Source organism: Pieris napi, chromosome 5 (genome assembly GCF_905475465.1).
Source record: "Pieris napi chromosome 5, ilPieNapi1.2, whole genome shotgun sequence".
In the NCBI taxonomy this organism is placed as follows: Eukaryota; Metazoa; Arthropoda; class Insecta; order Lepidoptera; family Pieridae; genus Pieris; species Pieris napi.
Window position 1 is genome coordinate 4543879 of NC_062238.1, and position 26224 is coordinate 4570102.

General features: G+C 33.5%; 1 protein-coding gene across 1 annotated transcript in view; it reads left to right on the top strand.

Annotated features, from left to right (window-relative positions):
- Positions 1-735: 735 nt before the first annotated feature.
- The window catches only part of LOC125049829 (homeotic protein proboscipedia), a 45678-nt gene continuing 20189 nt past the window's right edge, over positions 736-26224 (top strand). Inside the window, exons 1-2 of the mRNA XM_047649295.1 lie at positions 736-921; positions 9678-10267. Coding sequence (XP_047505251.1) covers positions 9802-10267 — 466 coding nt within the window. The 5' untranslated portion in view covers positions 736-921; positions 9678-9801. The remainder of the gene's footprint in view (positions 922-9677; positions 10268-26224) is intronic.

Below are 26224 nucleotides of genomic sequence, written 5' to 3' on the forward strand. Positions count from 1 at the left end.
GTCGTCCCGAAGAATAAACTCAAATCCCACGTACATAAAAGGCTTAACTTTCCCAAAACAGGTTCTCTTTAAAGACATTTTGTTTTTCAATATAAAAGCTTCAACACGAACGCTCCGCCTACACTTGATTTAAAATTAGAACATTTGCGTGATAAACGCCGGTAGCTGGAAATTATATAGTAAAAAGTTAAACTTTATACACAGGTGATAGAGCACATTATTCAATAATAGTTTATCTGCAGTAAGGTGGGTCGATCCGTAAACGCCATTGGCCCAATAGCGCAATGTGAAATAAACAAGATATGTGAGAGAAGGAGATGGCACTAATCAACGGGTAGAGTTTTGCATTTTACGATACAAACTCAGCTTTTAAAACTATTCTAAAATTTACTTTCAACATCCTTTTTTAAAATAATATTTTGGAAAGTATCGCAAGATTATAAATGATTATTAAAAACTTTTATTGTGAATTTAGAGTCACCAATGGCTGAGATATAACATAGCCGCCTAATACGGGATAAACAAAGAAAGAAGATACATTTTGGTTTCGCGTCGCTTACTTAAGTCTATTCAAAGAGCTCTACCACCATATTGAAATAATGTTCTCTAACACTCTGATATAAAGTTTAAATTTGCGTAATATGTTTTACGTGTTATAACGTTCTAAAATAAATTCAACTATGAAAATGGGCATGGCGGCGAGCGAACAGTGACGATTCGTTTAGTAGACAGTTGACAGTCGACACGCCACGCTGACATTCCGATAGTAGGACTGATAACAAATCTATTGATAATTTTTTTGTTGACTTTGTGAGAACATAGTGATTATTGTTCTATGGATTATGTGTGAGTGAAGTGATGTGTTGTTCAGACTAAATTAAGTCATAAACTTTGTGTTTTGGTATACCTAGTAATAGTAAGGTGCGTATGTTTTTGCTCAATAACAAATAAATTTAACATAATATTTACAAATATATCTTTTAGGTAGATACAAAAGTATATATATGAAACTTGTATAGGTACGAAACGGTACATATCTCATATAGTCTGCATATAATAGATAAATATTAAGGAGATAAGTTTATAAAATGTTATCTCGATATCAAACTTTATTAGACTTAACTGATTTTAATTCCAAATTATGACTTTTCAAAACTTTGTAAGAGTTGTAATTATAGGTAATTGATATGTATTAGGATATGTATATACCATAATATACCTACATATTCACTAAAATTAAATTTTATACTAAAACCACTCAATATACCTATTTAAAATATTAACATCTTTATATGTCTAAGGAATATATTAAAAAATATAATTCGCTTAACTAATTAATAAACAATAATGCTTCAAGGCAATAATAATTCAAAATTAAAGGCATTTTATCCTTTTTTGTATATAAACTACGTGGATGTTTAGTTTATAAACAAGAAGGGTAATTTGAATGAAATATGAATAACCCTACTTTGAAACCCCTTAAGACTAATAAAAATTGAAATCATCATATTGACGCAGGCTGCAAACAAAATTATCTCTTAGATACTACTAAGAAATAAATGTGATACTTATAATGGCAATATATTTCTATGACTCTTATACAAGTCGACATACTACCATCAGACTTTAACATACCATTTTAAAAATTTTCCAATAATATCTAATCCTAACAAATGAGTTAAAGAATAAAATAGTTGTTCAAACGCATATCTGATTATAGACGAAGATCTTCTTATAAGAGAACTTTATATGTTAATAAATAATCTGTAATTTGTTACCTAGGTATTTATAATAGAATCTTGAGTTTAAATTCTTGATAACGATAGGTCCCGCCTCCGTCGCTGGGCGGTTTGAGGGCACGCCCATCCGTGATACAACCCTGTGATATAATGTAGATATCCTTTAACACACCCCTTGGCAAGCGTCAAATCGATCTGTCTAGATTCTAAATACCTAGCCGTAAGAATTTCCGCTAGGCAGGTATTAAGTTTGTAAAAACCCAATTGTGAAGTTTGTTATTAATCTAAGAAGCAGGCAGCAATGAAATCATCATGTTACCGTTATTTCACAGAAATAAATAATAAAATATTCTATGACATGGCTATAACTGCTATGTGTCATGTCTAAAGTAGTATTTTGTCATAAGCTCTATCAATATGGTTAAACTGATTCTCGTTAATTGGTGAGACAAACGCTAACGTCTGAGCAAAATATTTGTTTAAAAATTTTCAATATAATATTTTTTGCCGTCCCTAGATGCGTACAAAATGATTCTTCATAGACATATTCGCGTTAAATGCTTTATAATAATATAATTTATTTGCAAGAATATGGTACAAAAATGTTATAGTGGTAGATACACTCTAAAGTTCGCATATTCTGCCACACATAATGTCGTGCATCTGTTCTAAAAGGAATTTTACATAGAAGTTACTTACATTGAGTCATATTTTTATAGTCTATTCTTATATTATTTGTAGTGATAAATATCACATTATAATTTTTTTTATTACGTTACCAAATTAATATTAATTATAGTGTTTCACACCAATAATCATTACTAATATCTGCTTATTTTCAAAAGAAGGACACTAACTCGATTTTTAAAAACTCTAGTAGTATTTTGATTGCCATACAAAAGGTGTTTTTCTTATACTTACAGTTCTAGATTAATTTTTGGCACAGCCAATTTCTCCCCAAGTCTATTTCGACAGATGTCTATTTCCGTCGACTTAAAAATATTTATTTTTTTGTGAAGGAATAAAAAACCTTTGTCAAATGCCTGGTAGAGCTACTGGAATAGGAACTATGGAGTATATACATAGGTTTAGCTCATAGTGAATCGAAATTTACATATTAAAGTTTTCCCACCGCTGTATTTTTTAATAAAAAGTTTTGTTCAAAAGAGGATAGGTATATTTTTCATTCACACATGAAGCTACCCCATCTCCACTCATATAACATCTCAAAAGTACGTAGTAGAATTATATCATGAGCGATCCTTTAAATATGACGTTAGATACACATTATTATTATTACATATATGGATGGCGTATAACGGCTTCAGTAACCCATCTCAAATTAATTACTGACTAGAATATCGAAGTCCCAATTTCAAGGGTAAATAGAATAACAATATTAGCTACCTATACTATATACTCTGCAATATGTACAATAACGCTGAGACGAAAACAATTTAATTAATAGGATATTAATAATATGTCTTCATATAACTAACACATAATTATGTGTGTGTTCATCCTATAAACTCCAATACAGACACATTTATGCATCTGTTTTATTAATAATTTGCCCAGCCTTAGGTGCCTTCCAAACTATGAATTCACTGGAAAGCAAACTAAGCAGCAGACTCTCTCAGACTTAGATTTAAAATTTTAGTGTATGTAATATACATCATATGTTGACCTAATGGTTTCTCTCATCCTTGGGATCGTAAGTTCCATTCCCGACCACCAATGAACTGTCTATGTGCGCATTTAACACACGCTCGTATGGACCTACAGACCTAAAAGGTTGTAGCGCCATTGGAATATATATTTCATATAGAGATTTGCCGTAACAATTTTACGAGTGGAATCACCCCCGCGATCCATCACGAATCTCGGCGTAGTCGGGGTGATTCGACGTTTACGAGGCATCTTATGACCTCTGCCTTCCGCTACATGATCACAACACTTGACGCTTTGTCACTTACCCTTAATAGATGTAAAGGATTTATTAGTCTAAAAGGGGTTTGTTTGTTAGGACGTATTGGCAAATAACCGAAAAAAACAAAAACGAAATTAAATGTTTTAGTTTTATAACAATCCTTTATTGATTATTGCGGTCTTAACCGGGATTAGTTGTTGTTCAAGAATTTATGTAATGATGTATTGAATTTATAACATTATTTGCCGTTAGAAATTTATTTGTTTCAATAAATAATACCTGAAAATAACCAAGAGAACACTGCCTAGTATTGCTCTAAGCCTATTTGCTTGTTTGTATCTAACAAAATGTGATACAAATAATTTTTAATCAGAGATCCATTCTGACTAATTTAGAATAATTAGATACCAGTAGGTACGTTACAGCTACCGTTTGGGAATGTAGAATTAGTCGCACAGAATACACGTATACGAGTCTTCTTACTTTTATCTTTTTACTTTATCTGTTATTGAAACATCGGATTTGAATGGAAGAGAGACGTGACGAAATACATTCGTATTATTAGTCAGTAAGTAATATACAATGTATATTACAATTATTATTAGTCGTTTGGCTCTTTTTATAGGGGCCCTTATCTCAGTTATCACCTTTTTTACGAGAGGAAAACATTACATGTAGGTATAGTTATAGGTACTGGTTGTATAACTGACTTTAACATTACTATCATGCTGTCATAGAGTTGTATCAGATCCTTTTCTTCAAGATACTACAGCGGGTCTGCTTAATTATTTAATGTAATTATTGTGCAACTAACGGCCCACACCTCGTATGCCACCATTAAATAATTATTCCACACAAGTCTACAAAAGTTGCTATTAAACCTATAGTAGTATTTTTGTGTAAGCTTTGCTCTTTCTAGTCCAATAGAATCTTTTAGATTTAAATTTAAATTCAAAATCGTTTATTCATTTAGGTAACACAATGTACAATTATGAACGTCAATAAAATACATATTAAATGCTCTAATTTCTTCTAATTCTAATTTTATATTTACTGCCAGTTCTCAAATCAACTAAACTCTCCGCCACTCTTTTTAATCGCCAAGTTTTTTGTTTTACAAAAAAATTCCTGAAGTCCCTATCTCTTAACAAGCGTTTGTCTATATTGTTATTCAGTTATTAAACTATTTTAATACGAAGATGTTTCTGCACATGAGCAATCCTCTAGGCTTTCTGACCATGAAATGAGTATTATAGCAAAAAAGTTATTAAGAGTTGTGTAAGTTTTTGTTGACCTTCAGATGAGATAGATTAGAAAGTTAATTATAAGCATGAATGTAAGCTTCAAGATGGCTGCGATAATTTCTAATGGAGTTTCCACTGTTGTAATTTTCGCACACGCTTTTCACATAAATTGAAAAATTCAAAGTTGATGTGGAAATGTCGTGTTTTATGTGTTTACAAGGTTTTAAAGTAAAATGTTTGCATCATTTCAATAATTGTATTTTGTAATATACTTTATAGATATGTTGGACCAAATCCTTTGGAGAAAATTTTACGAGTTCCTAATGTTTTTATGCCTTAATGAGCAATGACACCATTAAAGCATCATGGTGGTCTAAAGAAATATCAAATGTCACCCATGTCTATTTATTCGATTGGTGTTGTAGTATTATTAGATATACTACTATAGCACTACATTTAAAAACTTTATCAGTATCAGATTATAAAAATTGCTCTTTCAAACACAATAACTTCTGACATTGTGTACCATTTCAATAGAGTTTTCTTATTTTTATCTAAAAGAAAACCCTTTGTTTGACAACTGACAACACTGCCCAGTGACATTCGAAATTTGAATTTTATTAGATGTTCCAAATAGGTTTATCAAGGGTAAAGATGTCTCTAAATTTATGAAAGGACATCGTGGGCAGATACGTGGGTATTCAATGCCTACGTGGGAACAACAATGTATGATATAAAGCTTGATTTTATCGTAAATTCCTTGAAGTCTTTGTTGGTTAATGATAGGTACGTAGACCTACGCTTTTATAGGTATAAGGTTTCTTCTTTAATTAATAAAACCCCTCCTTTTTTTACGTTCTCGGTAATAAATAAATAAATAAATACTTGTATTGCTATTTTATGCATATTAATAGAATAATACGAAAGGAATATCAAGGCTCAATTATTATTTAAGTTTATTATACTATTAATACATTAATAAAATTTATATTTTCTACATCTATGCCAGCTCATTTACTAAGTACTTACTTGATTCTTGTCAATACGTCAAAATAAGTAACATTACAACGATTACACCCTTTTTCATAAAAGAAAATCTTATTACACTAATTTGAACACACTGATCCCTCTTTACCCCGCAGAATTTTCAGTAGGTATTATATACAGACTCAACGTATTCGAAAACCATGTATAAAAAAGCTAATATAGATATTGTTATAGCAACGTAAATTTCAGAGAAAATTAGATAAATCAAACATTCAAATTGACGTTTAATTTTCTTTTATTATTAATATTTATATAGGCTAGAGCAAAGTTGGCCTGGCAGCTTCAGCGTGTGACTCTTATTCCTGAGATCGTAGATTCGATCCCCGGCTGTGCACCAATGGACTTTCTTTCTATGTGCGCATTTAACATTCGCTCGAACGGTGAAGAAAAACATCGTGAGGAAACCGGCTAGCCTTAGACCTATAAAGTGGACGGTCTGTGTCTGGCTCAAGAGACTGATCACCTACTTGCCTATTAGATATAGATACAGAAATCTGAGGCCCAGACTTAAAAACGCTGTAGCACCAGTCATTTAATTATTATTTTTTATAGGCTTATCAGAACTTCCAGGATTAGCTTTTAAATTTTTTTTTAATATAATATAATTTAACCACATAGCACAATCTACCTACTAAACATACTTATAACACTTCAGAAAATACACAGAGTTGGCTTTGCCTCATATAGAGAACAAACACATTGTTTACCCTCACACCCATTTGCTGGTAACTCACCTTTGATTAAAGATAAAACCTTCCAATAGAAATAAACCTTTACTGGGAATATGAAATAAAAACAAAGGAAAATGCAATGGTGTTCATGACGTATTCCATTTTGAATATATAAGGCAGTGTATATACATAGTGGGCGGGCCCTGGACGCACGCCATTCTATTCCCCGAAGAGGAAATCGTTACGGCTAGTAAATTGGAAGCTAACCACTACTTGCCCGAACCCGACACGCAGACATTTAAATAACTAAATTGGTAGTAAAATTACACTGAAATATTGTTTACAAAGTAGCTGGCGAAATATTTGAATTTGGAACGTGTCGAAAGGTTACTTTTTACAATTAAGTTGTATCTATTTAGTATCTTTGTATCTTTTGTGCCGTGAGACTTGAAATATTACTTTGCTAGGAATCGAATCTGATGCTGCAGCAATTATACGCAGTGTTCCTAATAGATACAGAAAGGGTTCATAGTACATATTGGAATTTATCGGAAAATAAAATATGAAATTCCCACCGGTTTAAGTAGGGTCAAATATTTTTATTATAATAAATTATTTAAATTAAGTATTTTCATAATAACACTTATAATTTGTTAGTAAAACAAAAGTTCTCAATCGATTTCTTATTTTTAAATTAAAGACGTTTCATCTAAGTTATTACTATTACAACACGAATTTGGTTTCATGTTTTTATCAATAGTATTTATATCTGTAGCTACGTACACTTATGAACGTCAATGTTAAGAAAGAAAAATAATAAATATATTAATTTGACTATTGTTCATTTCTTTTTAGGAAAATAAAATCTACCCCAACCCTTCTAGGCTATAACAATAAGCCAAACACATGAAATTAGGAAAACTGCTATTTTATAAGCTCTCACATTTCAATGAGTATTCTGTAAATAGCGCCATAAATAAATTCATAAGTAGGCTATGCTCCGGATTTTATGCGTTTTTAAAGGGGAGTCCACGGGGTACCGGGAAAGTGAAACGTGGCGTAAAACCTCCCCCTAAAGAGGAAAACAACAGGGAAGGATACACAGCTTGACAAACTTTAAATTATCTTGATAGAAAAAATATCATTATCGTTTTGTTTCTCTTTGTTCAGATAAAAACGAATCATTAGATGAATTCATATATTCTATAGGTCTTCAAATATTAGTTTATAAAACGAATACACAACATATAAAGTATAGGTAATCAAACAACAATGGACTATAATTCATTTTGTTTCAACATATAATCTGCATTTCCGGTAGATGAAATATCCGTTCGCCATGCCGGGAAACAACACACTTTTAAAGAAATTACATTTCATCGTTCATACGGAAAACGTGGTGAGAATTTTAATTCAGAACGCAGACCCATACACATTAAAATAGGTTTAACCGCCAGCCGTTCCACTTTCGAAAAAATAAAATAAAACAAAAAGGCGCGATCCCGCCATACCTCCCGGCGAACCGCAAATTCCAACGGAAAAAATCGTATTTCGAACGTGGTTTGAATTTTAAATTGACGCTCAGCGAAAACCGTCGTGCCATTTTGTGAACATTCCCACTTCGATAGTCAGGGTAACACTATAATGTCTCGAATCGGTGGACGATTCAAAAGTTTTTTTTTTTATAGAACGGGGTAAACGGGCAGGAGGCTCACCTGATGTTAAGTGATACCGCCGCCAAAAGTTGTTAACCATTAAGTTTATTTTTCAATATCAAATATTATCTCGTAAGTAAACAAATGAAGTCTGAAGATATGTATTTCTATGACATGACACAAAAATATAATTGTACATTAACTTAATTAAACTTTCATATTTTTTTTGTCCATAAAATAGTTTCTATGGCTATGGGTTTATAAATATTTGACAAAATAATCAAGATCTCTTGAAACAAGTGCCGCAATGTTTTGCAATACCAACTGACCTCTAGCATTTTCAATTATATACGAGTATTATCCTCATTGCATTTCTCATTTGAATATTATGTGTTCATTATCTCATCATTCTCCGCTGTAGTAGCTCATGACAATTTTAATAACTTTATTGTTGTCGACATTAGGTACGCGATATACACTCCATGATGGCCGCTAAATTATAATAAACAATTTCGAGCGCTCATTATTCCCTCGCTCATCACGACTCGAAATTATTCGACACAAGTGTTGAACGTCCCACAAAAATTGCCGAATGAACCACGACTCAACCTATTGTATTTGTAATTAAGGAATATTAGACTTAATATCTTTTTACATCACATTTTGACTTCTGGTATTCTTATGTTTGAAGAACTGCGTCAATGACAAAGGTCAAAATATGCATAGGTAAGGCCAGCTCTACAAATTATTAACATTAACTAACACGTGTCTAAAGTATTATTGTTTAATGTATTCTTAAAGCAAAACACGTAATCTAATTCAATATTTATCGTGAAAATAAAAAAGATGTCTACGATTTTCCTTTGTCTTCATTCAATATTTGTCGATGATTCGCTATCGCTGAGTGTTTAATATCTTACACTGACAGTATGAATTCACTTACTGTATTGGTTTCCGGGTTTGTCTCGCGTAAACCTACTATTCAGATATTTCGAATTGTGCGTTTATAATGTATAAAATAAGTAGTGTTTACAGCTGTCACTCCAAGTAGTAATGCCCCACTGTGTTGCTGGTGACATTAACTTAAAGCTGATCTGGGCCCTTTTGATTATAGTAATTCTGTTTGTATGTCTTTAATATGCTTTAGTAGGCTTTATCGTTGTGAGAAACATTTAGCTGTGTGACTGTTTTACTGTCTAGTAAATACAGTCTTTAGTTCTTACTCTAAGAACTGAACTACTCCTTATGACAACTTAATCGGGCATATCAAATTGTTGTTTATATAGGTCTTTCGTTTAAAATCCCCTATTTTGTTAAACCTATGTCTAGATTAAATGTACCTCGTGTAATGTACCTAGATTAAAACCTCATGTACAAAATATCTGTTTCAGAGATGTTGCTGTCAACGCGGTACATGGAAACTGTATGCTATGAAGCACACCTTGTTAAATACGAAAAATGCTAGCGATCACCGCAAAGTGTGAAGCCGACACATGAATGACGTAAAAGACAGCTATGCAAGAGATTTGCAACTCAGCCGCACTGCCACTCGACAGTAACCCTCTGGTGCGCAAGATAAAATGCGAAGACTTCCCCGTGAGGGCAAAGCCTACGAGAGTTGGCATGGGGGTGCGCGATGAAATGGACGAGGAATTTGCAGTAAAGGCAAGGAACACGCCGCCGATGGGACCTGCGCAGGACCATCGCATGGAGCATGGGGGGAATGGCTTCTGGCTCGCGGCCGTTACGGCTGCAGGAGCACCCCACCCCATGCTGGAAACAGAAACTGGCTTCATTAACAGCCAACCTTCGATGGCTGAGTTCATGACTGCTCTTCCACAACTGGGTGGGGGAGAACTAAGTCCGCAGCACACACCTCCCGGATACGGTCCGGACCTGCCGTCCCCTGGTGGTGGTCTCAACGTACCCGAGTATCCTTGGATGAAGGAGAAAAAAACGACCAGAAAAAACAGTCAACAAGGTGAGTGGTGAATTAATGTAAGCAAAAACAATTTGTGTAAAGAAAGCAAATAGTTCGAAAGTTTCGTAACTCACTACAAATGATTATCATTATGCCTTTCAACGGTTACAAATGACCATTGAACCATTGTGTTCTGGTTCACGGTCTCAGAACTTCTTTAATGAACGTCAAATTACTCCAAAATATATTGAATTGCTGACGACATCTCTCGTTGCTAACCGTTTTAAGTTTGTGGGATCACATCGTCTACTGGTAGGTCGCCGCCATTCGCCGTGTAACGGAACGAATTCGACATGCACTATAAACACAAATTATAAGTGAGAACATTTTAGAACATAATTTTTACATATCGGTTGACTGTGTATTGTATAAAAGGAATGTTTATAAGACTTCCGTAGAACCTTACTTACATTTTGAATGTTTGGTGACCGAACCAAATGTGTATAGAGAGACTCAAAAACATAAATATGTTTGTGTCGTTATAAATAATTATAATATTCACCTTAACTATTTGTTTTTATGTGGTCATTTTATAACGGTATCTAACAAAAAGAAGAACGCTAATAAAAAAGTTTCTACTGATCACACAAAACAATTGACCCCAAATTTGTCTCTGGGATAAAACGTAACAAAACCCGATGTGATGATCCATCACCATACGTCGTGAGAACACGACCTCACCTGGTACTCATACGTCATTTTTGCGATCAAATTAGTACAATAATAATATTGGGGTGATTTTTATACTTTAACTTATTTTTACAGAATATGATAAAGGTTTATTTACCTAACTTGTTGGTTTGGGGCCGTTCAAGTAAGCACTATTGATTTTCATATTTGGTGATTACGTCAACAGTAATTATTTACTTTTTTACACATATTACCTACACATTATCTATGCTTGAAAACGAAATGCATTTTTGAGGATTCCCACAAAAAATTAACACGTTTTTGTACTATTATTTTTGAGAGCTTACTTTTGCTGACAAGAGGAAGGGGGGGAGGGATAAATTATAGTAAATATGATTACGTAATACTTGAACAGCCCCTTTATCAGTAGAAGTTACCCAATTCCCGTTACCTCCAAACCTCGGCCTGTTTACTAAAACCATCTACACCTTTTGTCTAGATGAGGCCAATAATACTTAGATTAAATAATTTAAATCTTTAAAAAAATGGACACATCTGCGTTTTTTTAAATCTTTTATCTTATAATATGTTCGCTCTCGTACCAGTATAAATCTACCATATTACGTCCTTTGTAATAAAGTAAAATCTCTTCTAAAATACGCCAGTAATGCAATAAATATATGTAGAATAAATGTTGATGCAATGAGCGCTTGTCCAACAGAAGCAATCTCCCGCTGCGCGCGCTGGGGGGCACTCACCTCGCGTATTATGCGTAACTTATATTAACACTTTTTTAATCAACACATACATAAGCAGGCTAATGAGTTTACGTGTTTAATGCTGAATTTACAATCCAATAAATTCATGTTAAAAGAACATATTGCCAGTATAATACCACGTCTAACAAGTAACAAAATTATTAGCATTTTATGTCCCATATAAGTAATGATTTCACATCTACATAGCTTTCACTATTGATATGAGTAAAAAAATCAGTGTCGCTACAACCTCTTTTAGGTCTTGGCCTCAGATTTCTGAATCTGTTTCATGAGCATTTTTAAATCTAATAGGTAGGCAAGTACGTGATCAGCCTACAGTGCCTGACACACGCCGTCGACTTTTTGGGTCTAAGACATGTCGGTTTGCTCACGATATTTTCATTCACCGTTCGAGCAAGTGTTAAATGCGCACATAGAAAGAAAGTCCATTGATGCACGATGAAGCCACTAGGCCAACACTGCTCTTATTATTGATATAAGTAATCCACTATTAATTTACTACATTAATCGAACAAACAATAATTAATAAAATCGATTTTTAACAAAAAATAGCGAACGTCTGAGAGATATAGTTTGGCGCAGGCCGTGAACCGCTACCGATCATCAATCATTGTCAGTATCGAGCGATGCACGCCCGCTTCTATGCAGCGCTTTGTGTACGGATATTGGATTCGCTAACTTTTGACTGATTTCTTAAAATTCGTATTTATTTTAAAGTTGATAATTGCTGGCGTAGCTACACGATACACACATAACTTGAAGGTACGTTAACCATTACTTTTGATCTTACAGTTTCATCATCGGACGTCGAGGCAGAATACGAAATTCCACCCGTATCACCTCGATGTCCGTCGTTTCATAGCTTAGCGATATTTAAGCCAGTTTTCGCCGCACACCACCAGTATGTGGAACCAGCTGCCCACTGAAGTATTTCAATTCTTACTTACAAACTTAGAGTTCTTTAAGAAAAGATCGTTTCAACTCTTAAAAGGCCGACGACGCACTCGCGAGCCCTCTGGCATTAAGAGGTGTACACTCACGATGGGCGGCGGGTATCACTTAATCTCAGATGAGCCGCTGCCCATGATGCTTGTGTCCTGCCCGTTTTCCTCCTGTTCTATTAAAAAACGTGTCCGCATTGGACGGCATTACAAAATGTGTGAAATATATATATATATATACTAGCTGCCCCCGCGAACTTGTTTCTCCTTAATGTGATTTTACTTAGCCTACCTTTTTAGTAGGTACATACCAACATGAAACATTTTGCTATGTTACCCCAGAGACTGCTGGGTTTTCTGGAATGACAACTTTTTAGGTTTTTCTGTGAATTTTTCTCTATATAAACCTCAGAGTTCCAGTCATAAGATTTTAATTAACAAATAATAAATAGGGGTTGATCGTAGAGGGGTGAAAATTAGGGGTTAAAAAATAAAAAATAAATTTTGGGATGGACCCCTCTTATCACTTCGACTTACTGAATATGCATAAAAAATTTCATATGAATCGGTCGAGCGTTTCGGAAGAGAATGGGAGCGAACATTGTGACACGAGAATTTTATATATATAGAGATATAATATCTTATAACTTGCATTATATTGCCAAAGGCTTGCATTTTATGCATGACTTGAGCTTGTTACAGCATTGTTCACTTATGTGAACAATGCTGTAACAAGCTCAAGATTCAAAATTGTTAATATTTTTCTTAACTTATACGAGAAATCTTAAGAGTTCGTTTTAAACTTAGAAGCTACCTACATTAACAAAAACCTTGTTTCAAATAGGCAGTTATGTCATCCTCTATATAAAGTTTTCCAGACAGAAATCTCACCAGCATTAGAGACTGTAATACTTGCGCATTCAATTTCCTTCTGGTGAATGCTTTACTGGCCTGTACGCCGTATTCAATTATTCCAAAACAAAAACGCTTGTAAAGAATCTCTCGAAGAAAATACACGTACGTCTTAAAAGCGGGATTTATATCAAAGGTATCTAGGGACATGAAACAAATCGTTCTCGCGACCACGCCTCCGGCACTCGGGAATCGAAATTAAAACGAACGCCCTGACACAATCGATCATTCCGATTCTTTAATACAATGTATTTTTGCAAGCCTCAATTTGTACTTGACTGACGTGTGATACGAGTTTTAATCAGTTTCTTTTGGATATACAAGAAGTGGAACGAATTGTTTGTTTTCAAGTTAATGTGGACTTATAGTTAAGAATAAGTCTCTGTATTCAACGCTGCGAGCTACAAGTACGGTATGTGGGTAATTAGTGAAATGGTTTTATTTCGTTTATAAAAACTGATTCACAGTTCTTGCAGGGAGATTAAATTCAATAATAATATTTTCTACATTTCGTAAGGAAACTTTCCCCTTACTTTGTGACCTACCTACCTACTGTAATATATCTGACTCGAGTTTAGTACTCAAAAGCTATTAAAATGCTATAATAACGCCAATGTCTGTCCGTAGATAGAAGTTTGGAGACCCAGAACTCAGTGTGCAGCATTCAATACCTCCGTGTTATAAGACTACTTGTCTGGCTAATAAAAGAATACTGTTGATACTTAGATTAAATTCAATTATAATATTTTCTACATTTTGTAAGGCAATTCTTCTCCTTACTTTGTGACCTACCTACCTACTGTAATGTATCTGACTCTAGTTTAGTACTAAAAAGCTATTAAAATGCTATAATGACACCGATCTCTATCCGTAGATTAGCCAAGTTTGGATAGCCAGAACTCAGTGTGCAGCATTCAATAGGTACCTTCGTATTATAAGACTACATGTCTGGCTTATAAAAGAATATTGTTCATACTTAGATACCAATATTTTCTACGCATCTTTACAATGTTGTAAAATCTTCAGCATTTAATCAAAAATATCAACCTTTTCAATATAAAGTAACATTTTTTATTTACCCAAAACCTCATACTTAGTGCTGATACTTTCATTGCTCAAGTATCGCAATACAGCGAAGAAATGCCAGCATTAAAGGTATACTGTTATAGGGACCAAGCATTTGAAATTGATTTTAGTTTTCTATTTATTTATCTTTAAATATAACAATACGTGTATCTAACATATAAAAAATACACTTGAGAATCTGCAAAGACCAAGTACAAAAGAACTATGAACAGTGAAACCGAAAATAATTCAACAAAAGGTATGTTTACACTTTCATTTTCGCAAATCTGTTTCTGCATAGAACAAATCTAATAAAGCAGGTAGTTCTTCCTTATAGAGTAATAAATCTTTTGGCGGCCGCTCTTTGATTTATGTGAAAAATGACCGTAAATTTGAGGTTAGGTCGACGTCATAGGGCGGATGTATTCCAATCATATGTCCACAATTACATGGTTTAGACATAGTTTTCTTACGTAGGCCAAATTGACAAAAAATAATAAAAAATTCTGTGCAGGGTGAAGGGAAATCTCTCTTCTATATTTAATAGTCTCTTGTTTGACTGTAGATGAGTGTCTTGTTTATAAGGTGTTCTTATCATCCATTTTTGACGTGTCGACCACTGTGAATACTATATATGATATACTATCAAAATAGCCTTAACGAATTATCCTTGAGAAACCTTTTAATTTGTGAGTAGGAAAATTGTCTTACTTAGTAAATATATGCACAACCTAATTCAGATTAAGTATGTAAAATATATTCTTTCAATGTACCAATGTTATTACCATAAGTCGTAAAACAAATAATAATTTCTTGTTATCAACAACTTATCTCGTGTCTAAATGGCGTTTCAACTAGTCGTTAATGAAACAATGCATTCACAAACCTTAAATTCGTCATTGGAAAAGCCTCAAATACTTTGTATAATCACTGTATTCATTGGCTGTCAATACAGCGGTATGATTTACGGTAACACTTTCGCCTTCATCATCCCCCACACATAAATCAATACACCGCTTTTATTGAAATTATGATGTTTAAACTGGTAATATTTGTATTAAAATTTATTTGTATTCTTGTGGATGTTTAAATTTTTTGTTATATATCATGTAAATATTCTGAGTTTTATTATTTCAGCAAGAAGTTAGAATGAAATGAATATTATTAAAAAGAAAACATACGTTATTTTTCAGTTTATCTAAATTTATTATCGAAATAAAATTTTCATAACGGATGTAAATATAACAATGTAGTTACATTTTTTTTTAATTATTTACAAAATTCAATATTTCGAGTGCCTTTCATCAATCGAGAGATAGTGCACCCAAAACGAAGTGTCATGTAAATTATGTAATAAATTTGCAATATCTGTTGAGCAACTTTTATTAATGTATAGTACTCGCGTATACCAAAGACTTCCACTTATTCATTAAAAAACTAAATATTTTAACTAAACGACTCTTTTGTCTCTGTCTCTCAAATTGTGTTTATGCTGTATTGAAAGGTGACAGATGAGCACTTAATTTAAAAAATAACAAAAACACTGATTTCGTTTTTAAGGGGATATTTATTAGTGTTACCAACTCCATCGCATTCACCCAGTTATGTGAAAAACGTCTTTTCAAATATAACGATTCTTTATTAAATATAGTACTAGTAATTTCCTACAACTTCTAAGACCTTAATTTAAAAACCATATCAAACGGAAGCCGCATCAAACAAAGAATAATCCGTCTAAATACACAATAGACAATCAATAAATCACTCTGCCTTTAAGGCGCCGTCTTTGTTCCAACAGTCGGCGGCGATTTTAACAGCAATTAGAGACACTTACCTGGTAATCCCATTCAGGTGCCGTGTGTGGGCTTGGGTTAGTCAGCAGGTTTTTAATCGGGTTAAAAATCAAGTTGAATTGTTGTCGATGAATGGTAAGGTGTTGAAGCTACCGTACGTCGGATCATTGTACGTAACTTTTCTTCCATAGCTTTTTGCTTATGATAACTATGAAATCAATCAAACGCTTTCTTACAAAAATGTCATTATTATCATGTATGTTTTAAAACTTATACTATATATTTTAGTTCTCATGTTAAATGAGAATCAGATACTTATTAAAATATGTTAGATAAATGATAATAATAATCAGTGGCGCTACAACCTCTTTCGGTCTGGCCTCAGATTTCTGAATCTGTTTCATGATAATTTTTCAATCTAATACGCTAGATGATCAGCCTCCAGTGCCTGACTCAGGCCGTCGACATTTTGGGTCTAAGACATGTCGGTTTCCTCACAATGTTTTCCTTCACCGTTCGAGCAAATTTTAAATGCACATAGAAAGAAAGTCCATTGGTGCACAGCCGGCGATCGAACCTACGACCTCAGAGATGAGAGTCGGATGCTGAAGCCACTAGGCCGACACTGCTCATTTTAGAAAGGATACATGTGTGAAAATGACAGGAGAACTTAAGCTAACTAACCTAACCTAACCTAACCAGATCCACGCAACTTCCTCACAATCGAGTAGCCCGTAATATCTATTTTTTATTGAAGAAGTTAACATATTTTTCTAGTCATGTTATGTGCAAGCTGATAAGAAGCGTTCTAGGTTTGATTCGTGTCGTCTACTTTTAGATTTGAGACCTTTAACCCCAAGGTGGTGTTTTAAAGGACGACCTGAGGTTAAAATATTGCGGCTTATGTTTTCATAGTTGTTTATTGTTTGTACGTGTACTGTATGTACGTGTACGTGTACTGTATGGGTTAAATAAAATAAGGGAACTAACATTTTAACAGTTATTTAAATACATGAGAAGTTATTATGTTGAAAAAAATAATGGGCAGTTATGTTTTTATTGCTGGTTGGTAAATTTGTGCGATGTTAACCATAGACTGTAATAATAAAACAATTGGCCAGTTATTTCGTCTTAAAATGTCAGTTCTAAAAATAGGCAAGCAGACTAGTAAATAAATGGCCGATAAAAATGGGCAGTTCAATAAATAGTTGGGCAGTTTTAGGTTTAGGATGGCCCACTCGTAACTGCTATAGCTATTTCACTGCTAAGCATTTATTATATGATCAATTTTTTATTTTTCTTCGACTCATTTTTGTTCACATTTCTGCAAAGTTTTAACTGCCGAACTTGTTACATAATCCTTTTGTAAATTACAACTTACCAAAAGTACTAAATACAACTGCCGCGTTACTTTATTGCCACTTACACTTTGCCCTTGTTTAAGTATTAATATTATTTAGTGATTATCTATTACATATTTATTGACCTCAAAAGTTCTTACAATGAATTATCACAAAGTGTACCAATCTAAAATAAAAAATAAATATATCTCAGTAAACAATGATCACGCAACATTGTCGTCTGATATTAGATTGTTTAACATTCGCACCCCAAGTGAGCTGTTTGGTATAAACTGATTTATCATATCTGAGAGTTCTAAACAAGCATCATCTTACACGCATAAACCCTCATATCACGCCGCAAGTTACATACTAACTCCACTCCACTTTCAACAATATGTATTATATCATGAAGCTCATATTTGGCTAACCAAAACGCAACATCTTCTCTGACTCCCCAATTCTAAACATCGTAACTACAATTTGTCGTCACGGGATTCTATTTCTAAACAACGAAGTATTAAGATCTGAAATCTCTTGTATATTCTCATCGTATATGATGATTTGTTAGAGAAGGAAGAAGACGTAGAGAAGCTTGGTCGAGACGAGGGTGCATGTATCGTGTTGTCCGGTTTCCGGACACTAGTCTGGTAATTGACTAAGTTTGTTGAGGAACGATGTGTTTATGGCGAATTGTCCCTTATCTCTTACAAATTTTACACACTACCGTGGAACTATATATTTCTTCTATAGCAGATCTATGTTTCAGTTAGATAATCGTTGCTTTATTTTGAACCATAGTAGGTACAATATTTTTAGTATATATAATATACTATTTATTTTCAGTATCTACGCGCTACCTATAAAAACGATGTGATTACTGTTTAAAGTCTGTAGAAGACCTGTCTACAAATTAATTTTATTAACATATCTAATCTATTTGACCAAATAGGTTTATCCATAATACATATCACTTTTTTATACCAATTACGCTACAACCTTTTAGGTCTGGGCCTCAGACTTATGTATCTTTTCCGTGATCATTTTTAATAGGCAAATAAGGCAACCTTCTGTGCCTGACACACGTCTAAGACATGCCCGGTTTCCTCACGATGTCTTCCTTCACCATACGAGAGAGTGTTAAATGCGCACATAGATTGGTGCACAGCCGGGTATCGAACCTACGACCCCAGGACAATGCTCACATACCACTTTAGCCATGTAGAAACATTATACGTGTTTCAAAACTATCTATTGTAATAAGACTCAGTTATTATAGTGAAACATTTCTAATTGAACATATGAAAATTACGTCAGCACGTGTAAGATAAATCACCGTAACATCTTAAGCCGCGAAATCCGTTTAATCATCCCGTAGGTTATTAATAACGTGTTTGAAATTAAACAATAAATTTGGGGCTAATCGCGCAGCAAGGCCGCAAAGCGACCGCGCTGAGTCAACATTTATAGAGACAAATTGTTGCACCACTAACAGCCTCTGTCTCACGATGTATTAATCTTGGAGCCACGACACGGGGTCGCTCCCTGCAACGCTTTACTAAATGATCTTTCGATAAAAACACCGCATAGACAAAGACAAGGTAGAATTTATAACACAGCTTATGTTTAACCGACAAAAACCTTGAGGCAATTCAAAGTATAGAATTTTTATATTTTTTGCCTACCATACGGTGGAAGATGCTTGCATTGTCTATTGGCTTGTCTTTGGCGATCACAATATTCAGTGCAAACTCAAAACCCTCGTTAAAGCTTTTATCGTTCAAATGAAACTAGGTTCTTCAAACCAAGTACATTTTAACGGCGTAAAGTTTACACATACTTATTTCAATTATCACTTAAAACTATGATATGATAGAGGTATTCTATTACTCAGCTATTTACATCGTTTATTTGATATCCGTACGTTATTTTAATGACGTGTACTGAAAGCTCTATTACTTCAATATTCCTAGCGTTAAATATCTGACAGTTTATTATAGTTACTTAGCCGTCATTTGTTAAGTAGACTGAAAACAAACATTCAATTACAGCATTCGAAATTCAAATTGCAAATTAGCTTTGAAGAAACACGACGAATTTTGCGTGACGAAAAAGAATTATTTGGATGATTCTATCTTAGGTTTATTGTTCGGTCTTATCACGTATGATGCGAACGTTTTCCCCCATTTCCTCGGATGATGTATGGTCGCTAGTCGCAACTATTAGTGCATCAGTCATTAGTCACCGTCAACGCAACGTTTAGCAACTATCGGCCCGTCTCTGCATAAACAACTACATTTTGACTCGAGCCGCTCTTGACTAGCAATTGTTTTCTATAGAGAAAAAAATAAAATTTCCTCCTTAAACTTTATCGAATTGGAATAGGAAAGAAATTTATTTATCACTTTAAATTATCTATTGGAATTATTAATCAATTTTCTTTTCGTTTAATACGGTTACTATAACATATTAGTATAATTATAGTATTATATCAATTACAGTACTTTTACAGACTTGTCCGCGTAGTAATTGTATTTTCCAATTTTCCCATTACATTCTGCAAATTATATAAAAACATTTTCTATTAATGTCATTTGATCATTAGAGGAGCGGTAGTTGAACCGTTAGAGCCCGCCAGAGGGCGCTAATTTGCTAAGGCTCTAATGAAACCGGCGTCTTACCGCTGACGTTCAGATCCCCGATAACACCGCTGTATCAGGAAATTGTCGCTTTAACACATCCACTTGTTCGATAAATAATCTAGGATCGAATAGGGTTCTGTTTAAACTAAGAATGTACTTACCCTAGTAGATACCTTTGTTTACAGCTTAAACCTTTTTTAAGATTTTGTTGCTATGAAGCAACAAAATTAGATGTTAGATGATGAATTTAGATGACTAAAATCTAAAATTGAACATATACAATAATCTGCATTTTAATATGCTATAGAATATCTGAGCTTATCATTATAAAGTTCTGAGTTCTGAAAAACACAATGACAAATTTTTATTACCACACTAGCTGGCCTGGCGAACATCGTACCGCCTAACAGTCGATTCTTTATTTTTTTTAAATACTTATTCTGCTATTCGGGACAACGGTCTAGCTAGTAAAAAAATAACCTTCCCGGAACCCCTCCACTAACACTTGAACTTTATGATATGGTATTAAAGTTCAAATTTCCTTTAAATATTATTACGAATATTTTGTATGGGAATATAGAAAAGTATTGTTTTTAGACCTTTCACTCAATTTTTTTTATTTTTTCTCTCAGTAAGAACCATCCTCGTATTTCAAGGAATATTATAAAAAAAGAATCAGACAAATCGGTCAAGCCGTTTTCATGTTATGTCGTGACAACGGAAAACGGGTTTCATTTTTATATACATATAGATAATTAAATAACCTGTCTTAAAACTTATTTAAGTTCACGATGTCACTTATTTATAGGTGTCACATGTTAAGTCACGTTACAGGAAAATGGGTTTCCTTGTAGAAAAATCTTCCAAGACTCTTTCTTAATAATATAAATATACTTATATGGTAAAAAGTGCACCCCGTAATATCGAGCGATCGATTTGAAGGGAATCACTCCGCTTTGAAACTAATTTGATTTTAGCATATTAAGGGGGTCTTTAGATATAAGGAGCGCGTCTTGCCACCCCGTTGTAATAACGAAAATGATATAAGGTGTGCCTTTAATATCCATCAGACCCCGTATTTGCTTATCTAGGAAAACACGGAAGTGTAAAAATCGTCAGCCTTATCAGTGTTGCCTTTACAAAATAATGAGTTCATTTTATTGCTTTTAAGCCTGTATAGAAATATTGCCAGTTTATCGTAGCCAAACTTGAAATCTTTAATAATGCATTGGTTTATAAATAAACGGGTGAATAATTCTTTTATACTTTAATGCTTCGCGCAAAAGAATGAGTTTCTGTTACAATGACCGCATTACGGTATATAATCTGTGAACCCAAAAACACTTGCCTCAACGTCAAGCAATTTTAATACATATTTTATTACATAAAAAGACTATTTTTACCTAATGTAATGTGTATTTAAAATTAAATTTCAAATTCATATATCACAAATAGAATAGTAATTAGTAGGTCATTGACTCTTTACCATGATTATTTAAGGCGTAACCAACTCGTGAATGAATTTTAATCTGCTTTTTATCTTACTTTGTTAATAGTACATATATTGTAAAAGAGAAAGGAACAATAAACACGCTGTGCCATACTTTTTAAAACCAAATGTAATATTCCAAAGAGCTGAATAAGTTATAAGGTAAAACACACTTACTATCACAGTTGGTTAAATAGTAGTATTGTACCACGTTAAATAGAAATCATGTTCCAAATGATTTCAATATGTATGAAATGAAATAGTGAAAGTCAACACGGCGACACTAGTTCTAGTACAAAAATCTACCGTCCATTAAATTGGGATATTCTGTACCTATAACATTTGTCCTCTTTCTTGCTCATGTTTAATATGCTTAATTTCCTTCTATCATAATGAGATAAAGACAATATCATTTATTCTGTATTTAAACTTTAAACCCAGCTACGAAACGCCTACGATCTACGAAACTCGTAGCAATATCATTTCCAAAACATTTATCTGATCGAAGCTCGCATAATCCCGATTAGCCAGTGGCAAAGTCATTTAACTTAAAGAATCGCCTGAAAAATCTCTTGCCATTTCGATTTTATTGTCTCCCGGCCGCTTCACAATACATTTATTTATCAGTATTTACGGATTAAGGGCGCTAAACGCGAAACGCTATCTTTTTGAAAGTTTCGGGTTTGCGTACAATCAAATGGCAGGAATCGCTACGGAAGGTACTTGTACGGAAATAAATGTAGGCGCGGAGGGTAGATAGTCACCGGTCGTACCTCTCAATAGGAAGCTGAGGTACATAAATAAGAATGAATGAAAGTCTTATCAAGGCTTTTGAATACGTACAAATGTGTTGAGTCCTTAAAGGTGTGGTTAGTGAAGATTTCTTCAATTTAGAAGTGTTTTGGTAGTATTTTCTTTTCTTATTTAATCAAATGGAATACATTTTACCAATAGAAAGTTTTTTGTACAAAACGGAAATCTTATAAATAGATTATAGTGTGTATCAATTTTTAAATTCACTTTTTTCGCAAGTAATTAATTGAAACCGTTAGTACAACAGTCTATTGAACCGGAAAGCATTTGTAATCGTTTAATACCCTCAATTCTTTATCACCCGCGGGGGAATCTCTATCTTCATTCATTCCCCGCTGATACAATACTTGGCGAAAACCATCTCATTACATTTATATATATTACTAAGATTTTATTAATAAATTATATGTATTACCTAACCTCTGAGTTACGTAGATTCGAAAAAAGTTTAAGGTACGCTATACTAGTATAGTGTGGACTAATTTTCCGCACTTAGATGCAACTTATGTCCGTTGTGCGTTAAGTCCTGACTAATTAAGCATAGCACCTTCCAGAAGTTTCCTGGGCACTTCGCAGGCTTCACGGAGTGACCTCACTACCTCCGAGGATTTTTACTTCGGAAGCCACAGCCACGCATTCCAGAACTACGTGGTTGACTCATTCCTCTGCGCTGAAACTGCTTCTCCACAAGAACAAAGAGATGTATATTTAGAAGACAGTGTCCCGTAATTACTCTATACAATATATTGTACAGAGTAATTTCATTATAATGTAAATTGTTTTCTCTTCTATGGTTGGTGTCGGTAATTTTTATTACAGAAACCATTAGATATTATTTATTTAGAGGACAACTAAAACTAGCTTTGACAAACTTTGTTATTTATTAGAATAAATTTACCATGATATTTTTGATACACATCTCAAAGATCCTATTTATTTAACTTAAAATACAAATATAGCATTATAATTTATTGAGCAAGTATAAGCCGACACCCTTAAAGAAATCAAACTCAATAATGACGTCATTTGCTTATCAATTGACCATTACCGAAAATCGAACGGTACATTACCCAAAGTCCGATTTCAAATAAAAACTTATCAGGCCAATGAAAACAGCCCAATCGAAAAACGCATAAATTCATCCCATTTAGAAAAATAAAAACATTCCTTACCTTATCTTGTTCGATTTTTAAATTGCGCATTGGCTCAATACAAGGTTTTCGGCCTCGGTCCCCCTTTTTTCCGGGGAAATTCTTTACGCAATTTAGAGCAGAGTCGATAATAAAAGGGCTCTAACTGCCTGAATCGCACCCTAATGAAATCTTGAGATCTCCTCATTTCAGTATCAATAACTTATATTTATTGACTGAAATCAATAGAATCACCTTATGTTTGTTTTAGCTATACGAAACTGCCTTTGGTTTAGGTACACAAGCACATTTCAATAAAACTTCTTTAAGATTTCTTTTGTAACGTTTCTAGCTGAGCAAGGTCAGCAAGAGACAGCCACATCATGTTAACAGTCTTTCATAGAAATACGATATGAATTGTCAGAACACAAAAATGATATGAACACATCAGCTTAATTATAATAAGGTCCTAAATAATAATAATATAAGCCTTTATTCAGACAAGATACTATTTTACTTTATCTAGAATATACATGTTTAGTATTGAAAAAATTATCTTAAATATGCAATGGTTACATTCCCTCGACAACCTTGTATGTTTGCCTTTTGTTGGCAAAGGCCTCCTCCAATTGCCACCATAAATTTCTGACCTGGGCAGTTCGGGAATGGTCCCACCTCAGGAATGGTCTACCCCTTTTCCTGTTCATGTGACCTTTGTACCAATGTATAAATTACAGGTAGGTATGTTTAAAAGCTATTATTTTAAGCCCGTGATGTAAATTTATTTTAAGTCACGCTGAACGTTTATTACATACCATCTCTACATTGTTAAGCATGAGTTTAAAATCATACGATTCCATTAAATCGACAAATAGGGTATTTATCGTAATATGATAATCCTGTAGCACTTGACCCACTTGCACAGGAGCAAATCGAAAATCAATGTGGCAACGACCTCGGTACACAGTGACTCCCGCGCTCGTCACTAATGCACCTAATAAGATATAATAAGGAATATCATATGTTTTTCATTCTTGTACACAACTTAACTTCTATAGGTACTTTTGCTAGGTGTAGGTAACTGTTCATATAAGAAATTTATTTGTGCTTATGTATGTTAACATATTAATACCTACTTATAGTACCTATTTAGAATGTATGATTGTTGTCGTAAATTAACACAAAATAAGAAACAAATGTAATTTTATCAAAACACAAAGATTGAATATATCTACTATTAACAGTCAGCTTAATGCCAATCTCCAAAACCTAAAATACAATTTAAAGTAAGATATTCAACACTTAATAAAACGTATTAACTATTATGGTATATATTTTTAATTAAAATGGCACGATTAATTATTATAAGTACTTCTAAGATGTAACCCACGAGCAGGAAGGGAGTTATTTTTAACGATCGCTCCCCTCGGTCACTTCGTGGTCACTAATTGTTCAGCTGGGGTTTGGGTACACGAAACCTATGCTATTTAAAACAATAGAAAATAAAACTGTTAATTATGAACTACAATACACACTGAAAGTATGTAAAATGGTGGTTGATAAAACGCATCGTAACATTTGAGACAAATATATCATATTTAATACAATTTTTAAATAGTTCTAGAATAATTTGTGTGTTGGTACTTTATAATCACACTGAACATTAGAATCGTTAAACAATATCTTGAGCATATTATATTTATTTGCAAAATCTTACAGGGCCGTTGGGTAGGCGTACAAACTTAGAAGTTTTTATAAAGCGTGGACTAAGTGCCATCTTTGTTACCATAGTTAAGATATATTTCCATTTAAATCATCAATATCAATCAATAGAATCATCCATTTAAAACTAATGGTTACCGTGGTAACAAATACTTTAATAAGACCCAGTAGTTAACATATAATTTTATGCTGTATCAAACCCTTTGCAATAGAAGAGCTTAATGAAAACACAATTCGCGAACATAGAGAACGCCGTGGGCCATTTCTGCCAAAACCCTCCATCTTTTAGTCGATACCAACTCCGGGGAAATAAATACAGATAATACAACTTTTTCTACAGCTGTGATACTTTTTTGACATTCAACACCTTTTTTCTTCAGTCCACGCACGCTGTAAAGCACGAGAAACGTTAAATTTAAAATTATGTAAAATAATTGTAAATTTATAATGTTTAAATGTGTAAAGGTTATGTCAATAAAAGACAATACAATAGAAGAGCTTCGCATGGAGGCAAAGTGGTTTAAATAGCCCAGTAAAATCTCTTTTCTGTGACAATGTAATTAGCAACATATATAAAATAGATCTTAATAATATTACTAACTACATAGTGTATAATCGTATTATACCAATTTCAAATCATACGAACAGTATTACTAAAAATTCCACGTAGTTTACGGCATAAACTCAAATTCACAAGAAAC